Genomic DNA, 26589 nt, shown 5'->3' on the forward strand with positions numbered 1-26589 from the left:
GGATTTCTGATACCAGAATGGAACGGTAATAAGATCAAATAATGTGTTGAACATAATAAATTAGGTTAACGTGTAACCCCCCCCAAACATATTTTTCGCGGAACCCCTAGCCCCCTTGCGATACCCGGTACCTCGAAAATGCCTGGTCTGAGCTACTAAGTAGGCCTACAACTACAACTCATACAATGAATGCTTTAGACTAGAGATTGGACTCATGTAGCTATAGTGTGTGTTCATTGAGTCAGCTATAACCCAAGTCCGCATCCGTCTTTTTTTAATGAGTCGAATTTGAGCGGCCTTGAAACTGCCCTCCAAAAATTCTTCGCTTGTTTTTGATCATCGAAGTCTTGAAGGAAGGGGAGCTTGAAACAGTTCAACCTCCTTGTTCCATAATTGGTTTTATAGAGCTGGCGAGGAGCCAAAGTGTTTACATGGAGTTGATTGACACATCTGTAGACCAATCATATGCTTCGCCGTTGAACGTATCTGGTGAGATTCACGGAGGCGGAGCTTGTTAAACAATGCTTGTTTCATTGCAGAAGAGTTTACCGAGAGCTACAGTGGTTTGAACGCAGGGCCTTCCCCCCGTATGTGCTTTCGCTCTGCGTAACTACGGATGGTTTGTAAATGGAGTCTAAGAAATTTTCCAACACACGTCTCACGGATTTTGCGAAGAAGCTGGATTTTATAAACTGAGTCGCCATTTCAAGTAAGATGTCGCCAGCCTTATCTCCGCACATGATCCGTCACACAGTAACATGATGTTTATGAAGCAAAATCGGAGACTTTTAAAAAGAATGAGCTGCTTTCGCGATGAAAAGGCGGGGGGTAGTTTGACTAACAACAAGCTTTAGTATTGCTCTATCTGCAACGCATTTAACCGTTGGTTCGAGCGATTAACGTTTGGGCGTAAAAGTTTCGTTGCTGGAAATGGAAACGGGAAAGTTTGAAACGTGGCTGTCGATCGGCTTGGTGTTGCCATCATGAAGCATGGCTGTATAACATACCCGTATTTAAACTTTGATTCGTCGTGATTTTCATTCGTGTTTGTTTTCGTACCGATTACTTAACCTTGGCATTTGCAGCAACGTTCAAGCTACTAAAAGTTGCCGCGTGAAAAGGTCATTCGAATAACGCGTTATTACAATTCCTGAAATAATAAACACTTCAACTTCATAACGTAATGCGTTAAATTATTTTAGGAAAGGAAGAAGTGGAACCGCACAAATTATATTTTAGTAGCTAACGTTACCATCTGTTTGAAGTAATAACGCCTAAAATTACGATGAGGGTGCAGTGACAAACTGTTCAGCAGGGTATTAACGTTAGTTACATGATTCAAACTGTTTGTATCTGCATTCAAATCTAGCTATTAGTTTTCTGGGGTACTACCGTCATAATTTAGATATTATATATTACAGACTTATGTGCATTATGCTGTTGCAGCCCATTTGCAGTAGACAAACCTGGTTTGTTTTCAAACAAACCTTTCGCTGAGGAAAATAACAGTCCGTTAAAAGGTAACCTGCAATAAGCAAAAAAAGAAAATAATAGTGTTTTATAATCATTAACATGTTTAGTTTACCTAAATGGACACCAATTAGACATTCGTAAGTGGTGGTTTTTACGTCCGTGTTCTCGAAATAATTTGTTTTTGCTATTTCGTGCACGTCGCGCGTTGAAGCGCTACACGGACTGTTCTTGACCGTTAATAGCCTACGAAGAATATATGTTTGTAATGCGTTTGAATTAGCCTATCGGTCACTTATTGCGCGAAAAATCGGTCAAGTCCCCACCAAAAGGCTGGATTTTCGCCCAATATACTGCCTGCATGCAGATTACGCGATCCATTGCCGTCTGTTGATCCTAAAACAGACTTTTCGAGAGTGATATTAAACGTTTTTTGATGTCTGTGTGCAGCCTCACCACTCGCACTTGAGATTTCTCTCTTTTTCCAATGATCTAGTTCAGATTAAAACTGCGTCATTATGACAGCACTGTTTGTGTTCATCTCCATGTAATTTTGGATTCAGTTCGGTAGTGATCTACAGCTATCAAGAATATTTTCTTCTTCTGTTTTGTTTTTGTAGGTCGGCAGAATGCCGGATAAGGACACTGATTTCCCTGGGAATCTAGGGACATTATAGCCATTAAGACTGGCTCATTCGGATTACCCCGACCGGACTGTTTCTTTGATCAAGTTGGGTCATTGTGGATGATGGATGGCCGAGACTTCGGACACCCCAGATCTGTTCACGTACCGCCGCCCCATCTCTCGGGGCTGCCCATGGAGTCACACCGACTCGGCGCGGCCGCTGCAGCCGGCAGAATACCACCGTCTCCCGGTCATCTGGGCGCGGGCCACCCGGCGGCTCTACACACTGGGAAATATCTCTCATCGGCCATGAACCTACATTCTCACCACAGTAAGTTCAGTTTTAATTTCCCTCGTGTCAGTAAACAGCATTTTATTTGTTTTTAAAGTGAAAACTATAACGTCGCTTTCTAACTTTTATAGTGGCTTGTAAACAATTTGCTGTGCTGGTCATATCTTCGCATTTTTATATCGCTTGATACGACTTTACAGAAATCTGGGAATGAATAAATAGTTTAATAGTGTTAAATAATTATTTAATGCACCGTTTTAAGTTTATGCGGAGGGTTGTGAATGTGCGCTAACACTTGTGTAAAATACGTACAATAATGAATATATTCACAAAGAAATACTCGCGTTCGGCTACAGATAAGCACTTTCTCATTAGCGTTCAGCTGTCGTTATAAACATTTATGCGAACAGTTGTTTTTAAAAGCTGTAGACTAGCCGAGTTTAAATCACCCGTGTAATAATTGTTCTCTGTTCGCTCTCAAACAAAATTAAAAAAAATACTAAAACCACGGAGAGTAATGCATTTTGTCATAACTTTCAAATTCAGCTGTTTGAGTGTAGCACGAGGTGTGTTTTGGGCAAAAGACCTAATGTTTTAACTAGCATCTATTGAAAATCGACAGTATAGATTTATGACTGAAATTGCCCCATTTGTTTTCCATCACTCCCCCTCCACTGGTTGGGGCAAACACTACAATTATTGCTCTTCTCGAGTGAACTATTGCCTTCCCTGTCACTCATTTAAGGCGCAGTGTCTGACCATTGTGTTTAGAAATGCTCTTTGATGTCCACCCTGCATATTAAAGGAAATTATGTTTCCTGAGATGGATTTGGTTCTGTAAGTGTTATGAAGATCTTACGCAGAATGCATAGAGCTGAATTTACTATTGTAACATGTTGATATGTTGTATAGTCATATGGGATTAGTCATGATATAGTCATGATATTTGTTGTAGTTCTTTATTAGGGGAAACAGATCTTTAGGTTGTGGACATTATAAGATGCCTAAAGAGTAACAAATTATTTTTGAAGTTAAAAATGTCATACCTAATGACCCTTTTCAAGCAAAATCCACTAATTTGTACTGCATAGACATAGTTTACTGTGTTTAATTGGATGGTGAGGAGAACATTGTGTTGTAATGTCCCTTCAAGGATGCAAAAAAGCTTTATTGTGAGGATATTGAGTTCAGAGAAAGAACTCATGGTGTATTATGTATTTCTGCATAGATTTGTGTTACTGTCTCGGAGTTTTGTAAAATTGTGGCTTCTGTCATGTGCACTAATTGAAATGAATGTTACATCTTATATGTCTAAAATAATTCAGTAGCTATTGTTGTTTATTGTTATAGTTGTTAAATTCTAAATTGTAGGTCTTCATTAAACAAAGAACAGCGTTAATGATGCCACATAGAATATGCCTTGTGTCCTGGGGCTGGACTCAATGCAAATTATTTGTAACAAATGTAGAAACCTCCATCTACAAAGGCTGTCACAAATGACGACAATGCTGGTTGGGATTGTTTGGTGAAGAAAAAAAAAAATCAGTGATGTTTCAGCTTTAAAATTAAAAAAAGGTGTACTGTGTTGTATCACTGTATCTCTTTTTATGTAGTGATTAATGAAGTTTCAGACTTTCTTTTCCTTTTACCCCTTCCACTAGATGTTACACTCTGTTGTTTAGGGGTGTGTAGATGTCGACAGTTTACCCATCCATATTTCCCTTCTACCTGAGAGAGCTTTGTATTAGTTTTAGTCACCCTCACCTTAACCTTCGTCTATCATGACATTTTTACATGTTATTGGATGCATTTTACTGATAAGATTTGGATAGTGAGTGTAATAAATGATATCACTGCATCTGACAGCACCTTACCGTTGGATGATTAACTTTCAGAGATGATGGTTTTTATTATTGCTTTGAGTCACCTTTTTTTTTAAGTATTAAAAAAAAGAATTTTGTTGCATTGTACAAATACGCATCTAACTTTATCTAGCAATTTCTTACAATAATCATTAGAAACAAGACCTTTAAATGGCATGTTCTCTTTGCTCACATGCCCAAATACATGCTCTTGTTTATTTTTTGATCTTGCAAACATGGGTGCTAAAATTGCATATTGAAACTAAATATGTTGTATAAAAACCATAATTCTGGCAACATTATATAAGAGCATTTATTGTTAAAACGTACCTCTTCCAAGTGGACATCACACTGACTTGTTTCTCATTGAGATGTTTGTCTGTATTTTATGACCCAATACCCCCCCCCCCCCCCCACCCATAAATAGTCGTCTTGCGTAGTTGTAACAAGTGTCGGATACATCATGTGTTTATAGAATGACTCAGTTTCCTGGGAACTGTCTGAACATTCCATTCTTTCCAATAATAACTGTTCAATAGCCAAAATTCCTCTGTTTGAAAGAGAAAACAGATTTCAGTCTCTTGTTCTGCCGTTCACCAGATTCTATGGAATATGTTCTTTTCGTGACTAGATGCATTAGTTACTGAATAGGATAGATGGAAGAGTTAAGAGCAGTAGCCTATGTAATCATGCTATAAATCAAATTTGTTCAATGTTCAGTATGGTGCGCAGTGTCGGGAAGTGAGATTTTAAATTATATTTTCAAGCACTTCATACGCGTATGTTGAAGTTGTAAAGGACGGCTGCTTTTGAACCCCAGTCTCAGTGCCAGGTTACGAGGAGGGTGGCTTCTGGTTTGTTGGATTTAAACCAAGTCACATAGTGGGACATGAGGCTGCATGTGAGCAAAATTTCATGTGGAATATATGAACATATTTAATTTGAGTTTTGAATGTACATGGCCTTGTACATGTGGGGTGGAAAGAAAGCAATCTCATTTTGTGCCATATGTGTGCTTCCCAACAGATTCAGAAGTATACTGGTTTTAACCTAGCCGTTTGTAACGCTGCATTACTTACTGCTCTGCTGTTTGATTCTGTAAAACTTTATAGAATTGCCCACTTTTCAGAAGAAAGAATAATGCAGTAGTTCTGGATGGGATAGAACTGTTTAAATTAGTAATTTAGTTTGTTATATTGATTGTCTCTTACACGAGAAAAGTAGCTAAAGCTAAATTAAATGTAAGTGTCACTCTGTTTTTAGAAAGGGGTGGTTGAACCTTTTGGAGTTTTTGCACCAGCTTGTGAAGCAAACATGTACAACATTGAACACTCGTTCCAAAAATTTCACGCATGAATCCAAGTCACCAGATGGCTGTTATTGGATTGCAAAGTGACAACATTCTGTCCCTTAACTTTAATGCTATACATTGCTGAGATGGAAAAGCTTTTTACTGAAATGTAGTTACAGAGCATTTCTATAGGAAATGCTTTTTTCCCCTCCACAGATTTAATCTGTAATATGTCCTAATAGCAACCAATTTTTATTTTCCAATCTGAAGAGGCCTTATGCATTATGAACTGTACATCATCATAATGTTAATAGAACTACAGTTATTTTCTTTCCCTTTTTTAGATGTATTAAAATGGGAAAATGTTATATTTATTTAATGGCCATTTATTTTCCTGAGCAGAAGCATGTTTGTTTCCTTTTGACTAACGTACAGTTTCGATTCTTAGAATGTTGCACATGTATCTACTCATGTAAATCAATTGATCTTTAGAAGCAAATCAAACATGTTTTGAACACCTCTTGATATTTACAGTGCAGCAATTTAAAAGCAACCCATAAACACGGCAGAAATTATATGTATCCTCACCCAAAGGGCCGTGTTTTTGGGCGTCTAGTAGGAAATACCAGCGGATGTTGAGAGCTTAAAGTGATGGTTTGAGAAACATGAATCCTGGAGCATTTTATAGGTATGTAACCTGCCCATCTGCAGGTCTTTACATTTAACAAGGAACTGAAAGAGGAATGCAGCAAAGCATTATGCATAGCACTATATGAGTCCCCTTTATTTTATATATGATATAATTTATATGATAGTGTAATTGATGGTGATTTGCATGGCACGTTGAAACTAGGTGGATTTATTCACCTTCATGGTAACTGTAGTTTAGGGACAGTAGCATTAACATGGTTTTTCTGGAAGGAGGATAAGGAGAGCAAGCTTAAATTGTGTAATACTCAATTTCTGGGCAATGACTGACATGTTCAGAGATTGTTAAAGGATGTTAATTTACCTGAAGATTATCTGGCTTTCTAAACTTCAGAGAATGATTTACTAAGTTCGTTTTGACTTGCATTTTCTGGTTGATGGTTTTTCCTTTCGTATTGTCTTGGAGTCAGTAATTGACTATTATTCAGATTAAATGATCATCCATTAATTTTTTTTTCCTTCCTTGTCTTATATTAGTAATGCTAGCTTTAGCAATTGTAATAGTCTTACTAATAGGGGGATGTTAATGTTTGTTTGACGTGGAGAACATGAAATGTATTGTGTGAAACTTGCCTTTCTACTCCACTAAGCACTCGTTTAACAGGGTTCCCATGAAACTTTGAATTACTGAAGCATCATGGGAAAAGGCAAATCTTTGCTTGATTTGCCTTTGAAGTGCGCTGCCTTTTAGAATGAACGAGTGATCGATTTTTATATGCCGCATCAGAGGATCATGGAGTTGCAGCCCTGATGGTGGTTTATGGGCTGTTTTTAATAGAGGACCCTGGTGTTTGGCCTCAAGATAGGAATGACTGCCTCCACATGGTTCACTCCCCTCTAGATTTTGGGGTTGGTTTTATTGATTCCATTTGAGCACCCTCTTTTTGCAAAAACCCCAAATGGCAACTCGGTTTTCTGTGAAATGGTCTATTTTTGAAGAACTATCTTAGCTCTTTCCTGTCGTTACACTAGCTTGCGGGTATCCAGAGCTGAGCATGAACGTTCTTGTTGTTACATTTGTTATTTCAGCCTTTTCTGTTTAATAAGCTGTACATTATACCGTTGTTTTGATGACTTCACCAGAAATGGCTGCGCTGCCTAAATCAGGAAGGGAACAAACCCTTATTTATACCCTGAGGGTGCTTTTAGGGGGGAAACCCACTTGTAAAAATGGCCTTTGCCTTCCAGGTGTTATCCTTTCATGCTCTGTATGCTGAGGTTTCAAGGTTACAGGAACCTTCCTATGAAGTGCTGAGAGGGGGAAGGAGCTAAACCAGTGATTTGTTGCTGTTTATTTAGCAATGGGATGCGGCGAGAGCCGAATTAATGTGTGACCGTCCTCTGTGCTGTCTGGTTCTATCACTGCAGTGGAACTTACTCTGTGGTCTGCCTGCAGCGTGGGCCGGGAGCAGGCCGTAGTAGACAGTATGAGACCTGTCCTTCATTGTGATCTGCTGTGACAGGCGAGGAGCTCGGCTGAAAGAGTGAATGGTAAAATACAGGAGTCCAACCCCCTCTTGTCCTGAGTGGTATGGAAGGAGAGAAGAGACTGATGGAAAGAGAGCAAGTGGGGAGGATGTGTGTAAACGTCCTGCAGCCTTGGCTTTCCTCTGAATTAAACATAAAGTGTTTAGTGTCCTACCGCGTAGACCCCATTTGGTCATCCTATATTGGTTATGCTCTGCGCACATTTGAAATAAAATGCCCCGGCTGTTAGACATGCTCACATGAACGTGTTTTACGAGGAGTGCTGAGAGTCTCACTGGAGAGTGTTTGCCGCTTTATTTTTCCGTTTTAAGTGCCCGGATGATTCGGAATTTTCTTTCTTTCTTTTTTCTCATTACCGTATTTTCCGCACTATACGGCGCACTGGATTATAAGGCGCACCTTCAATGAATGACCTATTTTAGAACATTAACTGTATATAGGGCGCACCGGATTATAAGGCGCATAAGATACTGCAGTCAAACGTTTGACTGGGTTTGCGTTATGCATCCACTAGATGTGCTATTTAATGTGCTATTAGTGCTATTAGTAAGTAATATTAATAAAGATGCGTTTATTAGTAAGCGTGAGCGTGCTGGGGCGGGCACGTAACTTACATTCGTAGCCAGCTGACTCATATGAGTATTCATGTGCGGCGGCTCGCTGACATCGATGGCACGCTGTTTCATATATGACGCCCCGGTTACCTTGGCTTGAACGGGGAACGTTTTCTGAGAGCTTTGTAGCGAGTGCGCGGCGCCGGAGGCGAGGCGTTTATTAGTAAGCATGAGCACGCTGGGGCGGGCATGTAACTTACATTCGCTGCCTGACTCATATGAGTATTCATGTGCGGCAGCTCGCTGACAGCAACAGCTGGCTGTTTTGAATGAGACGACCCGGTTACTGTGAACGGGGAACGCTTTATGAACATTTTGTGACACGCGAGCAGCGCCGGGGACAGTGTGTATGTTCGTATGTCTGTTAGTAAGAGTGAGCGCTCGTGAGCGGGCACGTGACTTACACACATAACCTGATTTATACGAGATTGAACTGGCCGTGTGACAGAGCGGGCATAAGATGGACACGAGCGCGAGTTCGCGGGCGAATTTAATAACGCAGAGCGTTATTAACCAATTGATCCAATTAACCAATTGATCCATATATAAGGCGCTCTGGATTATAAGTGCGGAAAATACGGTATTTGAAGCTCTTCTCCCTGAGTGTTTGATCTTTAGTATTTCTTCATAATGCTGCCCGAAAAAAAAGTGGGAAAAATGTCATTAAAACGTGATTTGACTAAGTGATTGGAAGGGTGATTAGGGGGCTTTCACACTGTTTGCCAGGGTCCGAATCCGAGTGCGTTTGTTCGAGGCGTTGGGCTGGTTTCACACTCACTTGATTCTATCGAACCCTGGTGCCTTTGCATTCATCTTACGTCATCACATTCAATATATTGTAATTTTTTTATTTTATTTGGTGTGTGCTGCAAGAAGGCGGCTTTCTGCTGCTTGCAAATGGACTCTTTTCAGGAGACGGCAGATTCCGAGCCATTCATTTGCCTCTCAGATTGCACTCATGTGATTACACTAAGGCATAAAAAAAAAAAATTTGGTTCCGGTTGGTTGTCAGTTGAGGTCATGGGTCGGTAGGGACTTTTTTTTTTTTTTTTTTGTCCAGTGGCAGCAAGTGATAGAAAGGAAATTATTCATATTATTTTTTTAGTTTTTATTTACAGTAGCGATGGAAAAGATACTCTATTTTTTCATAACATAGCCTACCTATACATGTACTCTACCACCTTGTGTGTCCCAGCATGTTACACACACACACGCTGATTTTAAATGTGTGCGCGGGGGCAAACGGGACGTCAGACGTCTCGTGAGTTCAGTGTTGGAAAGATCAGTTGTTTTAACCATTCATTAAAACGAATCGGTTCAAATGAGTCATTAGTTCGCGAATTGGACGTGTCATTATCGGACGTGTGCGCGTTGTGTGATTATCCCGGCGGTAAGGACATCCCACAAGATTTGTGTCATCATCACAGAAAACATTTCATCACTGGATAGTTTTTTCTTTTATTTAAAGTGTGGTTTATATGTCAGCTGAATGTGTGGAACGCTTTGCAGAGAAGAAAAGGCAACGTATTTTAGCACAATTCCCACCCAGCGGTAATTCAGGAAAAAATAAATCTCCGAATGCTCCACATGAAACTTTAGTCTTCCGACCTTGCCATCGTGTCGATTTATTTTCATTAATATGTGCGAGGGAGAGAGAGCACGACAGTGCTTAGTTTTGAGACGGTGAAGCCTACTCTTTCGCCGCGCGCACGCGCGACCGGGGCTCTCTCTCTATCTCTGCTCGTTCAGTTCATGCGCCCTGTCACGAGTGCAGCAGTGCATCTACATGACAACAACGATGTGTGAACGCCCGTGGCTGCCTCGTTTGTTCGCATTGCTGGAGGACAAAGTTTTTTATTTGTGTATTTATTTAATTTGCATTATTTCTTCCCCAAGCTCATAAAATAAATTTGGGTCGCACATAAATTGACAGGGTCGGTCGGAAACCTGAACCAAACAAATTTTTTTCTTATGCCTAAACACTCATTCTCGCTCGTATCCTAGGTAAATCATCACCATTATCATTCTAGGGATGCTAACCGATGACCGTTTGACCGATGGTTGACCGTCTCAACGTTAACCGATCAAAGTTGTCGGTAGTCGGTTAAAAAAAAAAAGTGATCTCTAAATTAGGCTATTATAGACAGTGGACTAAAAGCTACTACAGTTAGCCATCTCATTCCAAGATATTTTTGTGTGAAGTGATAAAATCCCTCACACTCAATTTTTCATAACTCGCCTGTTTGTAGCCTACTTAATTAACCAATAAAAACATTTGGCGCGAGGTCACAGCGTTTGGGTTCGCGTGCTCACAAGGTTTGCGAAAAGTAAAGGCTACAGGCTAAAACACTGGAGGTTAGAGCCAGGGCAGACGACAGGATGAAGCGTGCAAAGAAACGTAGTGTGTGGGACCATTTCACCAAAAAGAATGACACAGTAAGTTGCAACTTGTGTGATACAGTGCTTAAATACAGTAGTAATACTGTAGAAATACATTACATCTACATTTCAGTGGTAACAGATAAGGTGATGATGATCATCATCTTTCTTTATTATTGTTAGCACTAACGTTACCTCAAACTAAAGTGGAGTCTCTTCGGAGCAGTCATTTTCTTAAATGAGCCGCTGCAATGTTTCAAATGAGCTTCTAACCCTAGACTAACGCCTTTATATTCAACGCAATCACCTTGTACCCAAACCATTTAAAAACTAAGGAGCTATTTGTCCTCCGATTAGATACAAGCTCCTCGGCGCCGCGTTTGCGGTACTCATGTTTCGCGCTGTAGGGGATTTTAAAAAAGTGATGTGAGTGGAAGCGCGGCGCCGGGGCAGTGTGTGTGTGTGTGAGCGGGAGGCAGAGAGAGATGCGACAGAGTTGCAAAATTGCAGGCGTGGCTCGAAATGGCTGTTATTTCAAATAGCGTGGCATATTTTAAACTAATCGGTTAACCGGTTTCAACCGGCTAATGAGGCTCGGTGGTCGGTCAAGAACATTTTTAGTTTTCGCCATCCCTATATCATTCCCTACATGTGTTTTGTTGAACTAATGAAGCCGTCATTGTCTAAAACGCATGTGCATGTTATTTTACTTCCTGAACCAGAGCACACCCAAGTCCGAGTTGCTTTCACATTTACACAAATCGCACCACAGTTCCGGTGTATCCGAACTCCTGGAGGTAGTCTCGGGTTCGGTACTCCGATGCGCTCACAGGTCCGTATTACAGCTTTGGCTAGAGATGCGCCGATTGATCGGCTGGTGATCGGAATTGGCCGATTTTCCAAAATGCACAGAATTTGCATGTCTGGTGTGTTTTAACAAGAACTGGAGTAGGCTGTGTCAGAAAAGAAAATGAAGATTCAAAAATGTTTATAGAAAATTTACCCATTTAAACTTTGTTTATATTATTTCCCAATCCTCGAGCTTACCTCTTTGCACCATGTACAAGCGTTGACAGTGAGCGCTTGTTTAGTCTGGCTGGACATGTGGCAGAGAGAGAAAAAGCAGACTATCTGGTGACAAAGCAGAAATTCTTCTGTTTCCGAAGAAAAACTTGCCATTGATGTACAAGTTATTGCAATAGGGCTGTGTGTGTGTTTTGAGAAATATCTTTATACTGCAGGGCTATATTTATTTTATTTTTATTTGTTATTTATATATTATTTTATTGCCATTACTTGTTTTCATACAGAAGTTTAGTTTGCTAAATATATCACATTTTTTTTAGTTGGATATTGGATGTGAAAAAAAGAAAATGGTTCTTCCATAACACTGCACTTTAGATGTGTGTGAATTTCCCACACCAGGAGAAATTTATATAGTTCTATTTTATAGCGATTATCTGATCAAAAATATTCTATGTAAAATGTTCTATTAAAGAAAAGATAGAAAATAAATATTTGTGTTTGCTGTAAAGTGGTTAGAAAAAAGGAAATAGGAATCGGCTAAAATCGGTATCGGCAGGTCAAACTCAATGAAAAATTGGAAATTGGAATTGGTGCATCTCTAGCTTTCGCATTACCTTTTTTTTTTATGCAAACCATGCTGCGTTTCGATCTAAACAGCCAGTGTGAAAGCAGCACCCTAGATCAAGTTTCTATGTTGCAGAACCTCATGGCCTAGAAAAAGCACACCAATGTCTGTTGTTTAGTTTGGAATTCTTTGCAAATGGACAACGCTGAAATAACTTTTTATTTTTTTATTATGATTTATTCCATATTTAGGTTTTCTCACTCTTCACATTAATAATTGGGATTTGTACTTTTTTTGTGCATTTTATATTTTAATTTAATATTTCACATTATTTATTATTATTATTATTATATTGCATTATTTGATTTTCAAACCTTTGCCCCAATGAATGCTTTGCTGGAAGTTCTTTTGTAAATTGGTATCTAAAAATGATTTTATTGGCTGATAATGACATTTTACAGTACATTGAGTCACTAGCAGTAATAATTAGTGTTCTCATTTGAAGTTGCTGGGGCTGCATGTGCACACGAGTCTGAAGGATGGGTCAAAGGGCAGTGAGGGTGGTGTCGAGACTCGAGACCGGTCTGCATGAAGATGAGGTAGTTTGTGTCGGGGGAAGGGCCATACAGGGTAGCAGTGACCTGACCTGGGATTAGGCCGTGCCTCTGAAAAGCTAACAAAGGATGTGAAATGAAAGCCAGCACTACAGCCCTGCTCTCATATCACTGACTCCAGTTACAGTGCCTGGAAATAAGTGCTGAAGAGGCTTGTACTATTTTAGCTTGCCCAGCTGTGGCAAAAATGTACCAAATGCATACTGTTGTATTCATTTTAGTTTCATTTACATTAATTATTTGGTACTTTGTTCTTTAAATGTGCAGTTTTGGGTTACAAAACTATTTTTACATTAATAAATGGATTGCTTTATCAAGATTACTCATTGTTATTTATTAGTTACTAGGCTTCTGATCAGTTGTGAAGTTTAAGGAGGAAAAAAGAAAATCTAAAATTGATCTAAATTGACCGATCTAAATTGGATTTGAGCTTCTAGAATGTTTTCCTACTATCTGTAAATGGTCATTTCTATTTGTTTAAATCATTTATATTTATATTTAATTTGTTCTTGTTTTTTTAAATGTGATCATCTCATGAAGAAATTTGCTATTTTGCCTTTTCTATTTATTTTATGATTAACTATAGTTTATTAACTATAGTTAACATATTAACTATGATGATTAATAATAATAATAATAATAATGGTGAATAAAAATAATTCTTCACAGTACCCTTTGTTTACTCAGGTTTTTTCTCCTCAGGCATGTGCCATCATGTGCTAATTTGTCTGAGGAAAGATGAAAGGGTCAGGTGAAATCACAGCTCCCTGTGTAATATCTGGAATGGTGTGATCTTGAATTTGGATACAAAGCCTTATTTTCCATGTCACTGAAGATGTACAATGTTGTTCTTGTGTAATGAAAAGGTGATGAGCAGCTTTTCTTCAGTGCAGATATTAATGTTAGAAGGGCAGTGCGTCACATCGCACAGCTGTTTGAAGTAGATATGATGAGAAAGCTGTCGGAAACTACAGAGTTGCCTCTGTGTGTGATTCATGCTGTGTTTTTTTCTTTCTTTCTTCCATGTTTCATTGTGGGCAAGTAATTGCGAAGAATTTTATTGCATGCGCACATTGTTCATTGGCCACAAGGTCACGGCTCTGTTCGCTGACAGTACCTTAAAAAGACACACTGTGAACAAATGCTACATTTGTAACTTTAACAGAATTCTGTCTTGAAAGGAAGGATTGAAGGCTGGTGGTCATAAATGTGCTTGACCTTTCCAGTGCTGGCTCATGTTTCTCCCTCTCCTGGTAACCAATCAGGTGTTGGGTGGAGCTCAAAGGCAAATCCTCTGACAGCAATAGAACTTTTTTTTTTACTTGGAGTCTTTGTATTTCAAGTCTGCTTAAATAGTTAAGAAAAATACCCTTTGTCCTGAATCATATTTACTTCCCATGTGCTTTGACTAGGCCAGTCATGATTATGAAATTTGTTTGACGATTAATTGTCTAAAAAATCATTGCGATTATGCCGATTCATTTTCTGTTTTAGGGCTTTGACTTTGTCGTACATTTTTTGTGTACATCATTCATTAAATAATTGTGATAAATTTAATGTTTTGTAAGTTATAATTTTGCTGTGTAAGATTACAGTTAACAACTTTAAATATTAAATAAATGTATTCAATAGCTATGACAATTTTTTAAATTAAACTTAGTGAGTTTATAAATCAACAGCAATAAGGAATTCAAGTTTTCTGTAATTTTTTGTTTAAATATGCTAATCAGGCTATATCTAATTAAATATGCGCTAATTTGCATATATTTTGAAGTGACGTTTTTTGAAGATGAAAAAAACAAGGTTCAAAATTATTTTTGCATTATTTTGATATATTCAATGAAAAGACATTTACAGAGGGGATTATGAATATCTCCTTTTCTTACCCTGTAAATCAGAAAATACTCCCAATAGCCTTAAATTGATTTCCGGCCTATTTTTAGGCATAAAATGTCATATAAATCAGGCCAAGAATGATATATCAACAAATCCCTCTGAATAAACCTTCACAATATAGTTAGGAATAGGACTGTAAAGCTTGTTGAATGTAGGTGCTACAGAAGTGGAAAATCATCACTAGGAGTGTGAGAAAAAACTCATTTTGAGAAAATGGCCTTTAAGGATTTTAATGGCAAAATTCCACTAATTTCTATTGAAAGCCATGAATTACAGACAAAATATGCTTTAGGTCCAAGTAGGGCTGGGCGATAAAACGATAACGATAATTATCGCGATATAATCTTTCTCGATAAAACGATATCAAGAGTTCGATAAATGTTTGATAATCTTTATGCGCCAAAAGCGGAACGAAAGTCATTTGAACCGCGCGCCACACGGACCATTTATCTGCTCGGCTCAAAGTCCAAACGGCGGCGCCGCAGCGCGAGCTCACTAGAGCAGACGCGTTACTCTGATCGTCTCGCTCACGAGATCCAGTGAAAAGCGCTTTGAATTCAACGAAGAACACAAATGTCTCAGTGATTTTAAAACAGTTTAAATGCAGATGAAACGGCACTGACAAACAGGAGAAACACTCTGCACAACGATACAGTCAGAATCTGAATTGTTAATGAATCCATTTACCATGGATTTACTGTAATGTTAGCTAATATTAACTGCACCATGAAATGTGGGATATACATATTGAATTGTATTATATTATTAATGTAGACAATGAATGTATTAAATGACTAATGGAATATAAGTATTTAATAATGTATTTTGGCTACTGTTTTTCATACAAATACCATAGAAACCATAAAGTTACATTTTGCCATGATAGTGAGGTGCTATAGGCTATGCCTGGTTTTATCTGTGGTTATCATGATCTAAATGCACGATACTTGATGACCAATGGTTAATTTTAATAAAACTCTAACAGTCAGAATATTACATTTTACCAAATAAAAATGTGGTTGTTAAATTTTTTTTTAACAGATGTTACTGTTTTTGTTAATGAACATAAATTTAACATAGTAGTATTAGCTTGAGTTAGGATGCAGATTTACTGTCAACTCACTGTCAAATATGCGTTTCGAGACAAAATATGTAATATTAATATTGCAACCTGCACTGCAGACTGTGTTGAAGATACGTGCCATCAAAGTCAGGCAACAAAAACCTGTTTCAAGACTTGAAACAATATCCCCCATTAGCACATGCAGAAACTAAGAAATATATTTTTCTGTTCAGTAATGTATTTTGTTAAGGAAAATTACAAATGTTTAAATGTTCTACCTCAGATTTGTGAAATGTTCACCTGTTTGGCAAGTGTTTGTCATGATATGTTTTGACAATAAAGAGTAGTTTAAAACCACAATTAACGCTCTGGTTTCTAAAACTTTCACTTAGGAGCAAAAATCTGCCTTCAAACTTGAAATAAAGATTTGAAATTTATTGTGATAATTATCGATATCGACTGATATAAAAAAAAATATCGTGATCATTTTTTTTGGTCCAAGGGAAATCAATGTATCACACTGTTTAACATCCAAAACTCATCATTGCTTCATCCATCACTGATCTGAGGGACTCACAACCACTTTAGGATCCCACAATTACAGATTTGTTTAGTATTATATAGTAATTATATTATACAAAAACTGAAATGTGTTGTGTAATGTAATTGTTTGTAAAGTATAATATTATGTGATGCATGTATATAATGTCAGAGTGCCTCACGTGACGATTCTGAACGAATCACGTTTTCAGAAATTGGCATCAGCCAATGAGATTGCGCATTTCTAGTTATATCGCCCCTTTTACTTTCATAATTGGTTGCTGATAAACAAGAAATGACCATATTTGGATCCGACAGTATTGCAAAGGAGAGAGAGAGAGCTTTCTAACGGTGTGTGTGTGATGACAGGGTGCAGGCAGCGATTGCGGAGCAGCATGATTTAGAACGCCAACTTTTGATGTATTTATGTAAAGTCAACACGTACGCAAACAGACAAAGTGTAGTAAAATAAAGACCTAAATGTGTATTTTGGACTTTTTTTCAGCACAAGGCTGAAAGAAGACATGTTATTAAAGACAAATAGCCCAAAATCTCAAAATTGACCAGTGAAAAAAACCCCTAATGTTTTTGCCTGCCGTGCCTCGCCTTAAATGATAATGAGCAACTGCTCACCCCACCCCTCTCTTCCATGGGGTGTGTCGAATGGCTGAGGTAAAAAATATGCTAATAAGGGACAGTGGGTCAGTGGTCGTGGGTGGAGCATGAGCATTATGACATCATAGTGCTCAATTCCAAACGGCCTGATTGTTGAGTGTTCAGACTTTTTGAGGATTAAAAAAAAAGGAGTGAATAGATTTTTTTCATTGTATGATGGTTGTGTCCACACTAGGGCTGCACGTTTTCAAGTTTTTCATTAACCGTTAACCGAGGCCCTTAGCGGTTAATACTCGGTTAACCATAGTCTACGCGCCGCAACCCCGAGATAGAGACACACGAGAAAGGGGTAGTTCATTTTTAACACCTTTAATAACTGCACAAAACATCTTTAACTTTTAGGTGGCAAAATATTGTTTTAGGCTACCTAATTCTGTGAATTACACTGCACAAACCAAAAGTACTAGCCTACTGCCGAATGAAGAAGGGCCAGTTCTCCCCAGAACATAAAATATTCATTTTATTTTATTTTTCGTGTTCGCATTTATATGGAACAAACAATGGGACGTGGCAGTTCTGGAAGCGGCACTAAAACTTTCACAGAGACCTCAAACAGAATGCACAAAGCCTTTCTTTAAAGTAAATTTCATTTTGTATTAATTGTATCTTAATTTTAATCAATGTTTCATCAACCAATTACCTGGAAATAAGAAGTAAATATAGGAGACATTAGATAATACGGAGCCGCCGGCGCGTGAACTGGAGCTCATCTCATAAACGAATTCCGAAACTCAGCGTAGGCTATAAGGTAGCCTACTTGTCTCACAGACCTGAGAAATAAATCTATATTGAAATGTCTACTTTTAAACACAACAATTCAAAACGAAAGAAAACAGACTGCTCTCTGCTTATGTAATCCGTATGAAAAGTGCATTTCTCTCTGGCGGGTTCACTGCAAAGATCGCGAATCAGCATTGTCAACTTCATCTTTCCAGCTGAGTGAGCCTGCAAACAATTAAAATGTCTCCTTGCTATATTTGACATATTCATAATCATTACTTTTGCCTGTTCTTTTTGATAGCTTTTAGGTTATTAGCAGCGCAACCCAGGCTACATTACATGAACGCGTCAGCACCGAAAACATGGAGATGGAGATTTTTTTTAAATAATCGCACAACCTATTTGATATTCCAATTAAATAGGCTACTCAGTTAGGCTACTCATCCCAACCAACTATTAAAAAAAATGTTTACTTGTAAGCGGTCTTTTTACATGTTAGTTTTTTTCTGTGAGCGGGAATTGAAAACCAGGAGTGGACTGTTAGCGAAGTGATTACAGAATGCTAGAGTGGAGAGAGGAACGTGCTTTCGCTCCACTCCAGGCTTTGATCACATCCCCCTCAGCAAGGTGAATACACCTCGTCTTTCCTTAATTTAAGACCTATTCAAACTAAAATTAAGACATTACACTATTTGAGAAATGAAAGCCTATTTACGGCCTTAAAATTATGAAAAGTGAACTTCTTGTGGACAATTCAAATGTCTGGGAGCGCTCTGGCGGTGCAAAAATGTATTACAACTAAATTCAATGCACGCCATTGACGCCACTTAACCTAGCAAAATGTTTCACTCGGTTACGCAATTTTTAACGGTTAATCGGTTAATCGGTTAACCATGGACACCCCAGTCCACACACTACAAAGACAAATTTATATGCAAACCATATAAAAAGTGAATACTGCATCCGATGACCCCTTTAAGAAAAAGGGGTTTTGGGTGCTCGAGCCCCTGCCCTTTTTCAAAATTAATTAAAAGTGCACTTCTCAAACAAATATCAATGATAATATTGTGGTCAATAATAAAAAAAATGCATTTGATTTATAATTAACATGACAATGTGTACAAAAACTAAAGTAGCCTAAATTCACAATTATTTTTACGTTTCTGTCAGTCTGAGGTGTCGTTGCCATAACGCTTTGCGTCATTTGCGTGTGACTGTCTTGCTTCGGACTTGACTGAAGAGGTCAGTTTTCGAGGGTCGAAAACTCCCGAGAGCTGTGTGTGGACGGCAGGCGCAACTAGCGAAGGTTATGCGTTTTAAAATGAAAATGCACTGGTGTAAACATATAGCCTACTTATTCCACAGTCTGCTCGTGAACCGATGCTCTCAAGCCAAATATGGTTCTTTCGGTGAGTAGGCCTATATGGCTCAACGGCAATTGTTAACCTTTTTTTTTAATAATAAAAGGTAGTGTCGATTCAATTGAAAATCAACATATCACATATTTTAAAATATTACATAATTATTTGAAGCCTGTTTGTCATGTATAACACCGACCAATTGTCATCTGGCACAAGTTCAAATTTCATGGACAGACGAATTTACATTTAGGAAGCGATTTGAATCTGTGTCGTTGAAACAATGGATGTTAGTTGACTACAAAGCACTGCACAAAACCAGCACCAAAAGTAGCATTAATGGTAAGTAGTATTCAAGTCACTTGTATTTTTCTATTGTAGTAATGTTTCACAATATTCCTGTTTTTTTAAGCATTATAACGTGAATATATCATCTTGGAGAAAGTTTTACTGTGCATCTTGTCATAACCAGACGAGACGCGTGCTAAATGCTGAACAGAGAATGATTGACAGCCGCAGAGGAGGGAAGAGGAGTTTCCATGAACTTTAATTTAACCATGTAAATATACTTCTGTCACTCACATTAAGCAATGGAGTGGCTTCAGATTACTTTGAATATATTGCAGGAAAACTTAATTAGTGCTTGTCTATTTCTTTTGGTCCATGACCCCCCCTTGTGCTGTAGGCCTAAAAAAGAGCACAATAATCGTGGTTGTCTGAAACAATTGCGGTTAGATCAAATAATCGCGATCAGACGGTTATTTAATTATCGCGACAGGCCTAGCTTTGACTATTATTCTGCTCAAACCAAGCGTGCCGCACAAGCCCTGAAAAGTGAAGCCAAACCGTCTCTATCGCCCCCCTGGTGACTATTCCTAGTATTGGTTATAAACCCCGCCTCCCCGTGTTATTCAGTGGGACGTGAGACCAACTAAACAATTAAATTACACTTCACATATCTTTTTTCCAAAGATAGTTTCTGTCATTTACTGTAGTTTTTATCACGCTGATGTAATTTAAAGTGTTTCTTTTTAAAGCTGGAGTCCGTAGCTTTTCCTCTTTGTCGCCATCTCTGTTCGAAATCTGTAATTGCAGTTTTTCACAGAATTATAAACTTTACGTGAGTTGTACATCGACATGAAACAGCGCGGATGAACACAATGTTTTGATACGGTGTGGATACTGGCATTCAGAATCACACATTCTTCTTTTTGGAGGTACAGTATGACCTAGGGCTGGACGATTTTGGCTAAAATCATAATCGCGATTAATCCAACAAGTTACCTCGATTACGATTATTGAACGATTATTTAAAATAAATTATTTCTCATGTGTCACTGGCAAGGCTTATACTGTAAATATTCACGGTTATTTTTTTTAATGAAAGAATGCATAATCCTATCTTTGTGATTCTAAAATAAGGAAACACACAGATAGCTTTTAATGCTTAATTATTAAATATTTCAAACAATTGAATCAAACAAACAATTGAATCAAACAAAGCATACAATGCTTGAAATAAAAACGTCTTATAAAAAAGTAATTAAGTTTTAATGTAAAAAGAAAGTTTCCTAAAAATGTAGAAAATAGTTCTTTTTGTAAAAAAAAAAAAATTATTGTAAATATTGCCATCTTAAAAGTAAAATATAACTTGTATAAAACTAATCCTTTTCATATTGTGTACCATTTGTAAATGCTTGTGTTATCGAAACCAGCTTTATGGAGTGGAGGCACTTGTTGCTGGGCGTTTGTCAGTCTCTCTCTTTTTTCGTGTGTTTCTTTGGTACAAGCGGCTCCTGTTGCTGAGTTGACTCAGTGTTTGAGTTCCCTTTCACACAGAGATTCCGGAAAATACACGGATAAAGTGGCCCGGGATTTGACCCGGGTTTGTTTGACTTTGGTTCATTCACACTGCCATTGATTTTCCGGAATCAACAGAGTGCGTTCACACAGACACGCACAACCCGCAAAGACACGTGACATGTCCCAGCGGCGTCTATAGTTTGCTTATGAGCTGTGATTTCTCTCGAGAAACCACGCTTGTGCATTTTTTTTTCTCTCTGATTCGATCATAAACTAGCGCATTACGAACCGTTTCACGCTGGCGAACGATCCCGGCTTAGCGCCATCATTACGACACTGCATTGATTATGGCTTTTGTTCACACAGCGCGCGTTCCGGGACTGAACACGGCAATGTTACTATGTCCCCAACCTGGCATCAATCCCGGGTCGTGTTTGCGTTCATAGAAGGTGTTCGTTCTGGCAATTTCCCGGGATCAACGCGCTCTGTGAAAGGGGCTAATGTTGCTTCAATGTCGCAGACTGGACGGGGTGGAGTTACGTGACTACACACGCGGTAATATGTTTTAAGGGGAAAGTACATTAACACACAGTGGGCGGAAATATATTTATAGGATTAAAAAAATGAAATAACCGACATGGTAAAATCACGTCGGTTCTAGGCTCTGAATTTCGGTTTCGATTATTTTTCGATTAATCATCCAGCCCTAGTATGACCAACATAATAATTTTCACCGGAAAATGTCGTCTGAACAAGTAACATCCACTTTTGTTCTGATCAGCTAAGTGGGGAAAAAGCATAACATCTTACGACAGGAAAAATTTTCACTTTACCGATCTGATTCAGCTCTAATGCTTGACAACGGAGAAGGCGGGTTTAGTTTTCTTGGAGTATTGGAGTAGAGGTGAATTGCTCCCTCTCATAGCTAGCACAAAATAATTCATATTTACCATAATAGCGAAACTAAAAAAGCCACAAAAAAGTAAACTCCGTAACTGTGTGAATTAGTGTACAAGTGTGCTACTGTTACACGATTGAACTATTGAAAATTCTTACCTGTCCAGCAGAAAAAAAGACGTCTGTGTTTATCCTTACCGATGTTTATCCTTGTTTTCGCGTAAGTCCGGTTGCAGTCTCTTTTTACCACTCCGAAGTCAGAATTCTTTTGGGTTTTACAACTGGTGAATCTCCAGTTGTCACTGGTGATTGTCGTTTGAACCTTTCTGGATCCGCCATAAGTTTAATTATTTAAAGTTCTGTGAGAAAAGGCTAAAAATTTCCACCTCCAACATCCTCACGCAATATAGCCTACTAGCCAAAACACCTTCTTTATGTGTACAGATGTGACGTAATGACGCAAACACATGCTCGAGTTTCCCGCGGAAATCCACCAGTACCACTGGAATTAAAATCATTATTACAAGCTAACTTTTTTGAATCGAGCTAAGGCCAGAAGATATTTTTGAACACTGGCTGGTTATGTTTATTATTATTATTATTTTGCTATAAAAACGGTGCTGTGACGTCATGATTGACAGGTTCTCTGAGCGAGGTAGTCACTGATGCACCAACGGACTTCGGGATCTTTGCAGGACTGAGGAGATTGTATTTACTTTATTTTAACAAGTCTCTTGTTGTACTGCAATAAACAGGCATCAAAATCGGAGCAGAGCGAAGGAACAGACCAGACATAGGCCACTTAAAAAAAAAAGTGCAGTGACTGGGAGAGTGCATTTCGCGGCTTTACTTCCTGCTCACTACTGTGCAGGTCTGGTCCCGAGATCGCAACTGTGCAGACTCAAGTCCCAAGATGTCAGCGCCATATCGGGACACTGGCGGCTTCACTTCTCACCAATGGAAGAGAGCGAAGGGGCGTCGTCCATCTTTTTTAAGCCCAATTTATACTTCTGCGTCGAACTCACGCCGTAGCTACGTTGTAGGCTGTGTGTAGCGCGCGTACCCTTCGGCGTACCCTGACGTGCACCTCTCCAAAAATGTAACAACGTCTCTAATCTACGCGGACGCAAGCCCTGTGATTGGTCTGCTCAAACCGCGGGTTTCACATGCTCCCTCTGCGTGCGTCAACGCGGACAACGACGCAGAAGTATAAATTAAAACCAATGCCTAGTCTACGGCGTAGAGGCTCTGGCGTAGGTCCGACGCAGAAGTATAAATCACCTTTACACTCTGCACACAAACTCTGCATGCAAAACTAAACATTCACTATTGTATACAACAAAGGGCCATGTATAATCCTTGCCATTTTCTAGGATGAATTGCTGCCCAGACACATTGTTTAACACAGTTGTAGGCTCGGTTGTTGAATAGGCAGTGACGCCTACATTTGACGCTTAGAAGCTAGTTTATTAGACAAAGATTACCTCAGTATGTTGGATTAACCACTATAGGCAGCAATTATATTGTCACTCTTATCTTGTCAAAACATCTAAACAAAAATTTCAGTTTGAGCCCTGCAGTGCAAGTGAGATGCGGGAATTCACTGTATTATATAAGATCCAGGTTGACTTGTTAGAACTGGTACAGTTTGACATGTTTTTGTTTCTTTGCAGGTGATGCATTGAGCTGAGATAGAATCCCAAATTACTCGTTTTCCATTGGGCCATAAAAATACACCAAACTTAGTGGATAGGAATGCTTCCAAAAATAACTCTTCAAAACATCTTAAATGTATACTTTTCCCAAGTGAATGTTGCATTGCTCAACAAGGATGGTGTTTAATTCTTAATAGTAGGCTAGTTGTAAAAGTTGAACAGCTGTTTTCCACCATAATTATTGGCTACCAGTAGGGTTAGTTAAAAGAAACTGGCATGTCATTTTTATATATATTTATAGATATATATAAATAACAACAAAACTAGTGAGGAGCTTGTTAGATCGCTGTTTTGATTTAGTGTTTTTGGTTTTTCTTCTGTTATTTATTTGGGTATCAAATAAGTAATTCCATGACCATGTTTTAAAGTCACATGCTTGAGTGGAAGATGATGTTATGAGACATTAGGGTGTAGTGTGTATACAAAAATATAATTTCAGGTCCACTGGTGTCTGCTATTGGTCAACAAAAAACTTTTCATTGTTCCTAAAAGTAATGGTGGAAATACCCGCTTTTATCCGTGTTCACAGCGCGGGAACCGGGAACTAAATAAGCGCCAACTTCGGAGTAGAGTCTAACTCGGCAGAAGGAACTACCAGTGACTTGTAAGTGTAAGTTGATTGGCCCGAATGCACTCGAAACACCTGGTCATTAAAAAAGTGTACTACACAGTTTATAGCCTATATATTTACTCTCCGGACATGGAAAACTGTGATCGATGGACCTCTCAACCTTTACACGAAGTAGAAAATCCAATGTGACTTTCAAGGTGACCATGATTATTTCTGCTCAGCTAGCGACATTGAGCATCAAACACATGGCAAAGCTAATACTTTTTCAAATACGGTTTACTTTGTATAACAGTTCTGTCTAATTACGTATTAGACAGGACTGGTAAACCTATCGTAAACTAATGAAGACGGAGAATGGGAGCGCTATGTGCTCAGGCTCTGGCGTTCTCAGCGCTGTCAAAATAAATGTCAGCCGCACGTCAAAATAAGTCACAACAACAAACACGGTTTACGTCACTTCAGAGTTCCTACTGCCGGTGTGAATGCAACCAGGAAAATGGCTCTAGGGGAACCATCCTGGTGGCTAGTTCCTATAACTAAGTTCCTATAACTACCTAGAAAGTCCCTAATGTTTCTATGTTGGACTAATCATTGCATTTTATTGTACTTAATTACTTGGTTATAAAGTTGTTTCTGAGCATTAAAGTTGGTATGACATGGAAATTGAGACCAACTTCTGCATTTTAATGAATTTTTGAGTGAAACTGCTTATCAAACTACAGAAAAACCAACATATAAATGGGTTCTATTTTGATTTTGACTTCGAAAAAATTAGATTTAGGTAAGAAATTTTTTAACTTAAATATGCACTCCACCATATTTTGTGTATATTCACAATGTTTTGCATTCTTGTGTAATTCCGTCATGATTTTTGGTTTAAATGACACTAAATCCAGTTTCCCCTTGATGTGTGAATTGGTTTACTGAGCATGCTTTGTCTACAGCATTGCAATGTCTATCATAATGTCATCTTTTGTCGTGTGGGAGTGCTCTTTATGTTTTTCAGAGCAGGTGGTGGGCTTTGAAGGACCAGTTAAGAGTGGCTCTGAGTATTTTAACGGCCCCGTTTTTTTTTTTTTTTTGCCTCCGTTTAAGGCCTTATTCTAATTAATGTCTCTCTTTTCTCTAATTTACAACAGTTCTTTCTGAATTGTTTTTAAGGGTCTGGCTTTAATTATAAGGGGTGTTGGTTGGGGAATTGCGAAAGCTCAGTGCTAGGCCTGTTGGGTTGCAGTTAAGTTGAGCAACATGAACAATTAGGAAATTCCTGTGTCCTATTCAGCTGGTCTTCTGGCAGTGGCCATTTCGTTTGGAGGAGGAAAATAGTCAGCCTTTTTCTCTCATGTTAAGGAACTGAACTTTTTTTGACCTACTGAACCCCTTGTGTTTTTCTTCATGCATCCTAAATGACGACTGAGTGCTATAAAGCTGAATGATTGGAAACAATTAACGTTCCCTGCAAACTCTGGGTTCAGAGGGATTATATGGCATTGGGAAATGTTTGCAGATGGGATATGAATATTTCAGAGATAATGTGAAACAACTGACTTTGTAAATTCCCATTGAGGCCTTCTTGGACGTACTTCTAGGTAAACGATCTTGTGGCACTGATCAGGGCAACCGTTTTATGGTTGCTGTTGTGTTGTGGTTTTCACACTGTGCCTGGAAAATACATACAGAAATGATGCTGGCTTTGAGGGTTTAGTTAGATTTATTTGACAGGAGCTGCTGCTGCTAATGTTACAGGCTGTGGCACAGGCATAACTGTGATTCCTTTTGAGTGGAGCATTCACCCTACACAAACTTAAAGGATACTTGTACTCATTCAAAACTCAATTTGCACGAATATATACTTTGCATGATCAAAAGTCTGGACAAACTTGTGATTCAGTCAATCCAGCCTCACCCAGCAGTGAAGTCCACAGCCATAGACAAACACTGACAGTAAAATGGACCATACTGAACCGCTTTACCGTGACTTGGATAGGGTGGACAGACAGACAGGGAATAGCAGATAGCAGACATACAGTTACAGGACAGTCATGTCAACATACAAGGTTTAGATTGGTGAAGTGTTGATTTTTCTTCAGAAAAATGTATTCGTTTCGGAAAAATGATAAAATACTACAACGTAAACCCTATTAAGTTTGCAAAACTCAAATGTGGGGTAAAAAAAAATTGCTCAACTTGAAATATTTGAGTAAGCTAACTCATACATTTAACTTAAAATTATCATGTTATCTCAACTTAAATATTTTTAGTAGAGGAAACGCAACTAGCTAATTCAGTAAATGCTGACTTGCTAATTGGCAACACAATGCTTTTACTAGCATTAGCATATAATTGCAATTGCTGAATGAGTAAAGCAATGTAGAACACTTAACATATACCTGTCCTCAAACCAAGCACATGCTCCA

At 38.5% G+C, this 26589-nt stretch overlaps 1 protein-coding gene across 6 annotated transcripts in view; it reads left to right on the forward strand.

Moving 5' to 3' along the window:
• Positions 1-532: 532 nt before the first annotated feature.
• Positions 533-26589, forward strand: part of tnrc18 (trinucleotide repeat containing 18) — an 86627-nt gene continuing 60570 nt past the window's right edge. For all 6 annotated transcript variants that reach the window (XM_077213299.1, XM_077213293.1, XM_077213296.1 and 3 more), the window contains exons 1-2: positions 533-709; positions 2091-2426. In XM_077213299.1, the coding sequence (XP_077069414.1) occupies positions 2216-2426 (211 nt within the window). In that variant the 5' untranslated portion in view covers positions 533-709; positions 2091-2215. The remainder of the gene's footprint in view (positions 710-2090; positions 2427-26589) is intronic.

Source organism: Siphateles boraxobius, unplaced genomic scaffold (genome assembly GCF_051911475.1).
Source record: "Siphateles boraxobius isolate OS27281-9 unplaced genomic scaffold, OSU_SipBor_1 66, whole genome shotgun sequence".
Lineage (NCBI taxonomy): Eukaryota > Metazoa > Chordata > Actinopteri > Cypriniformes > Leuciscidae > Siphateles > Siphateles boraxobius.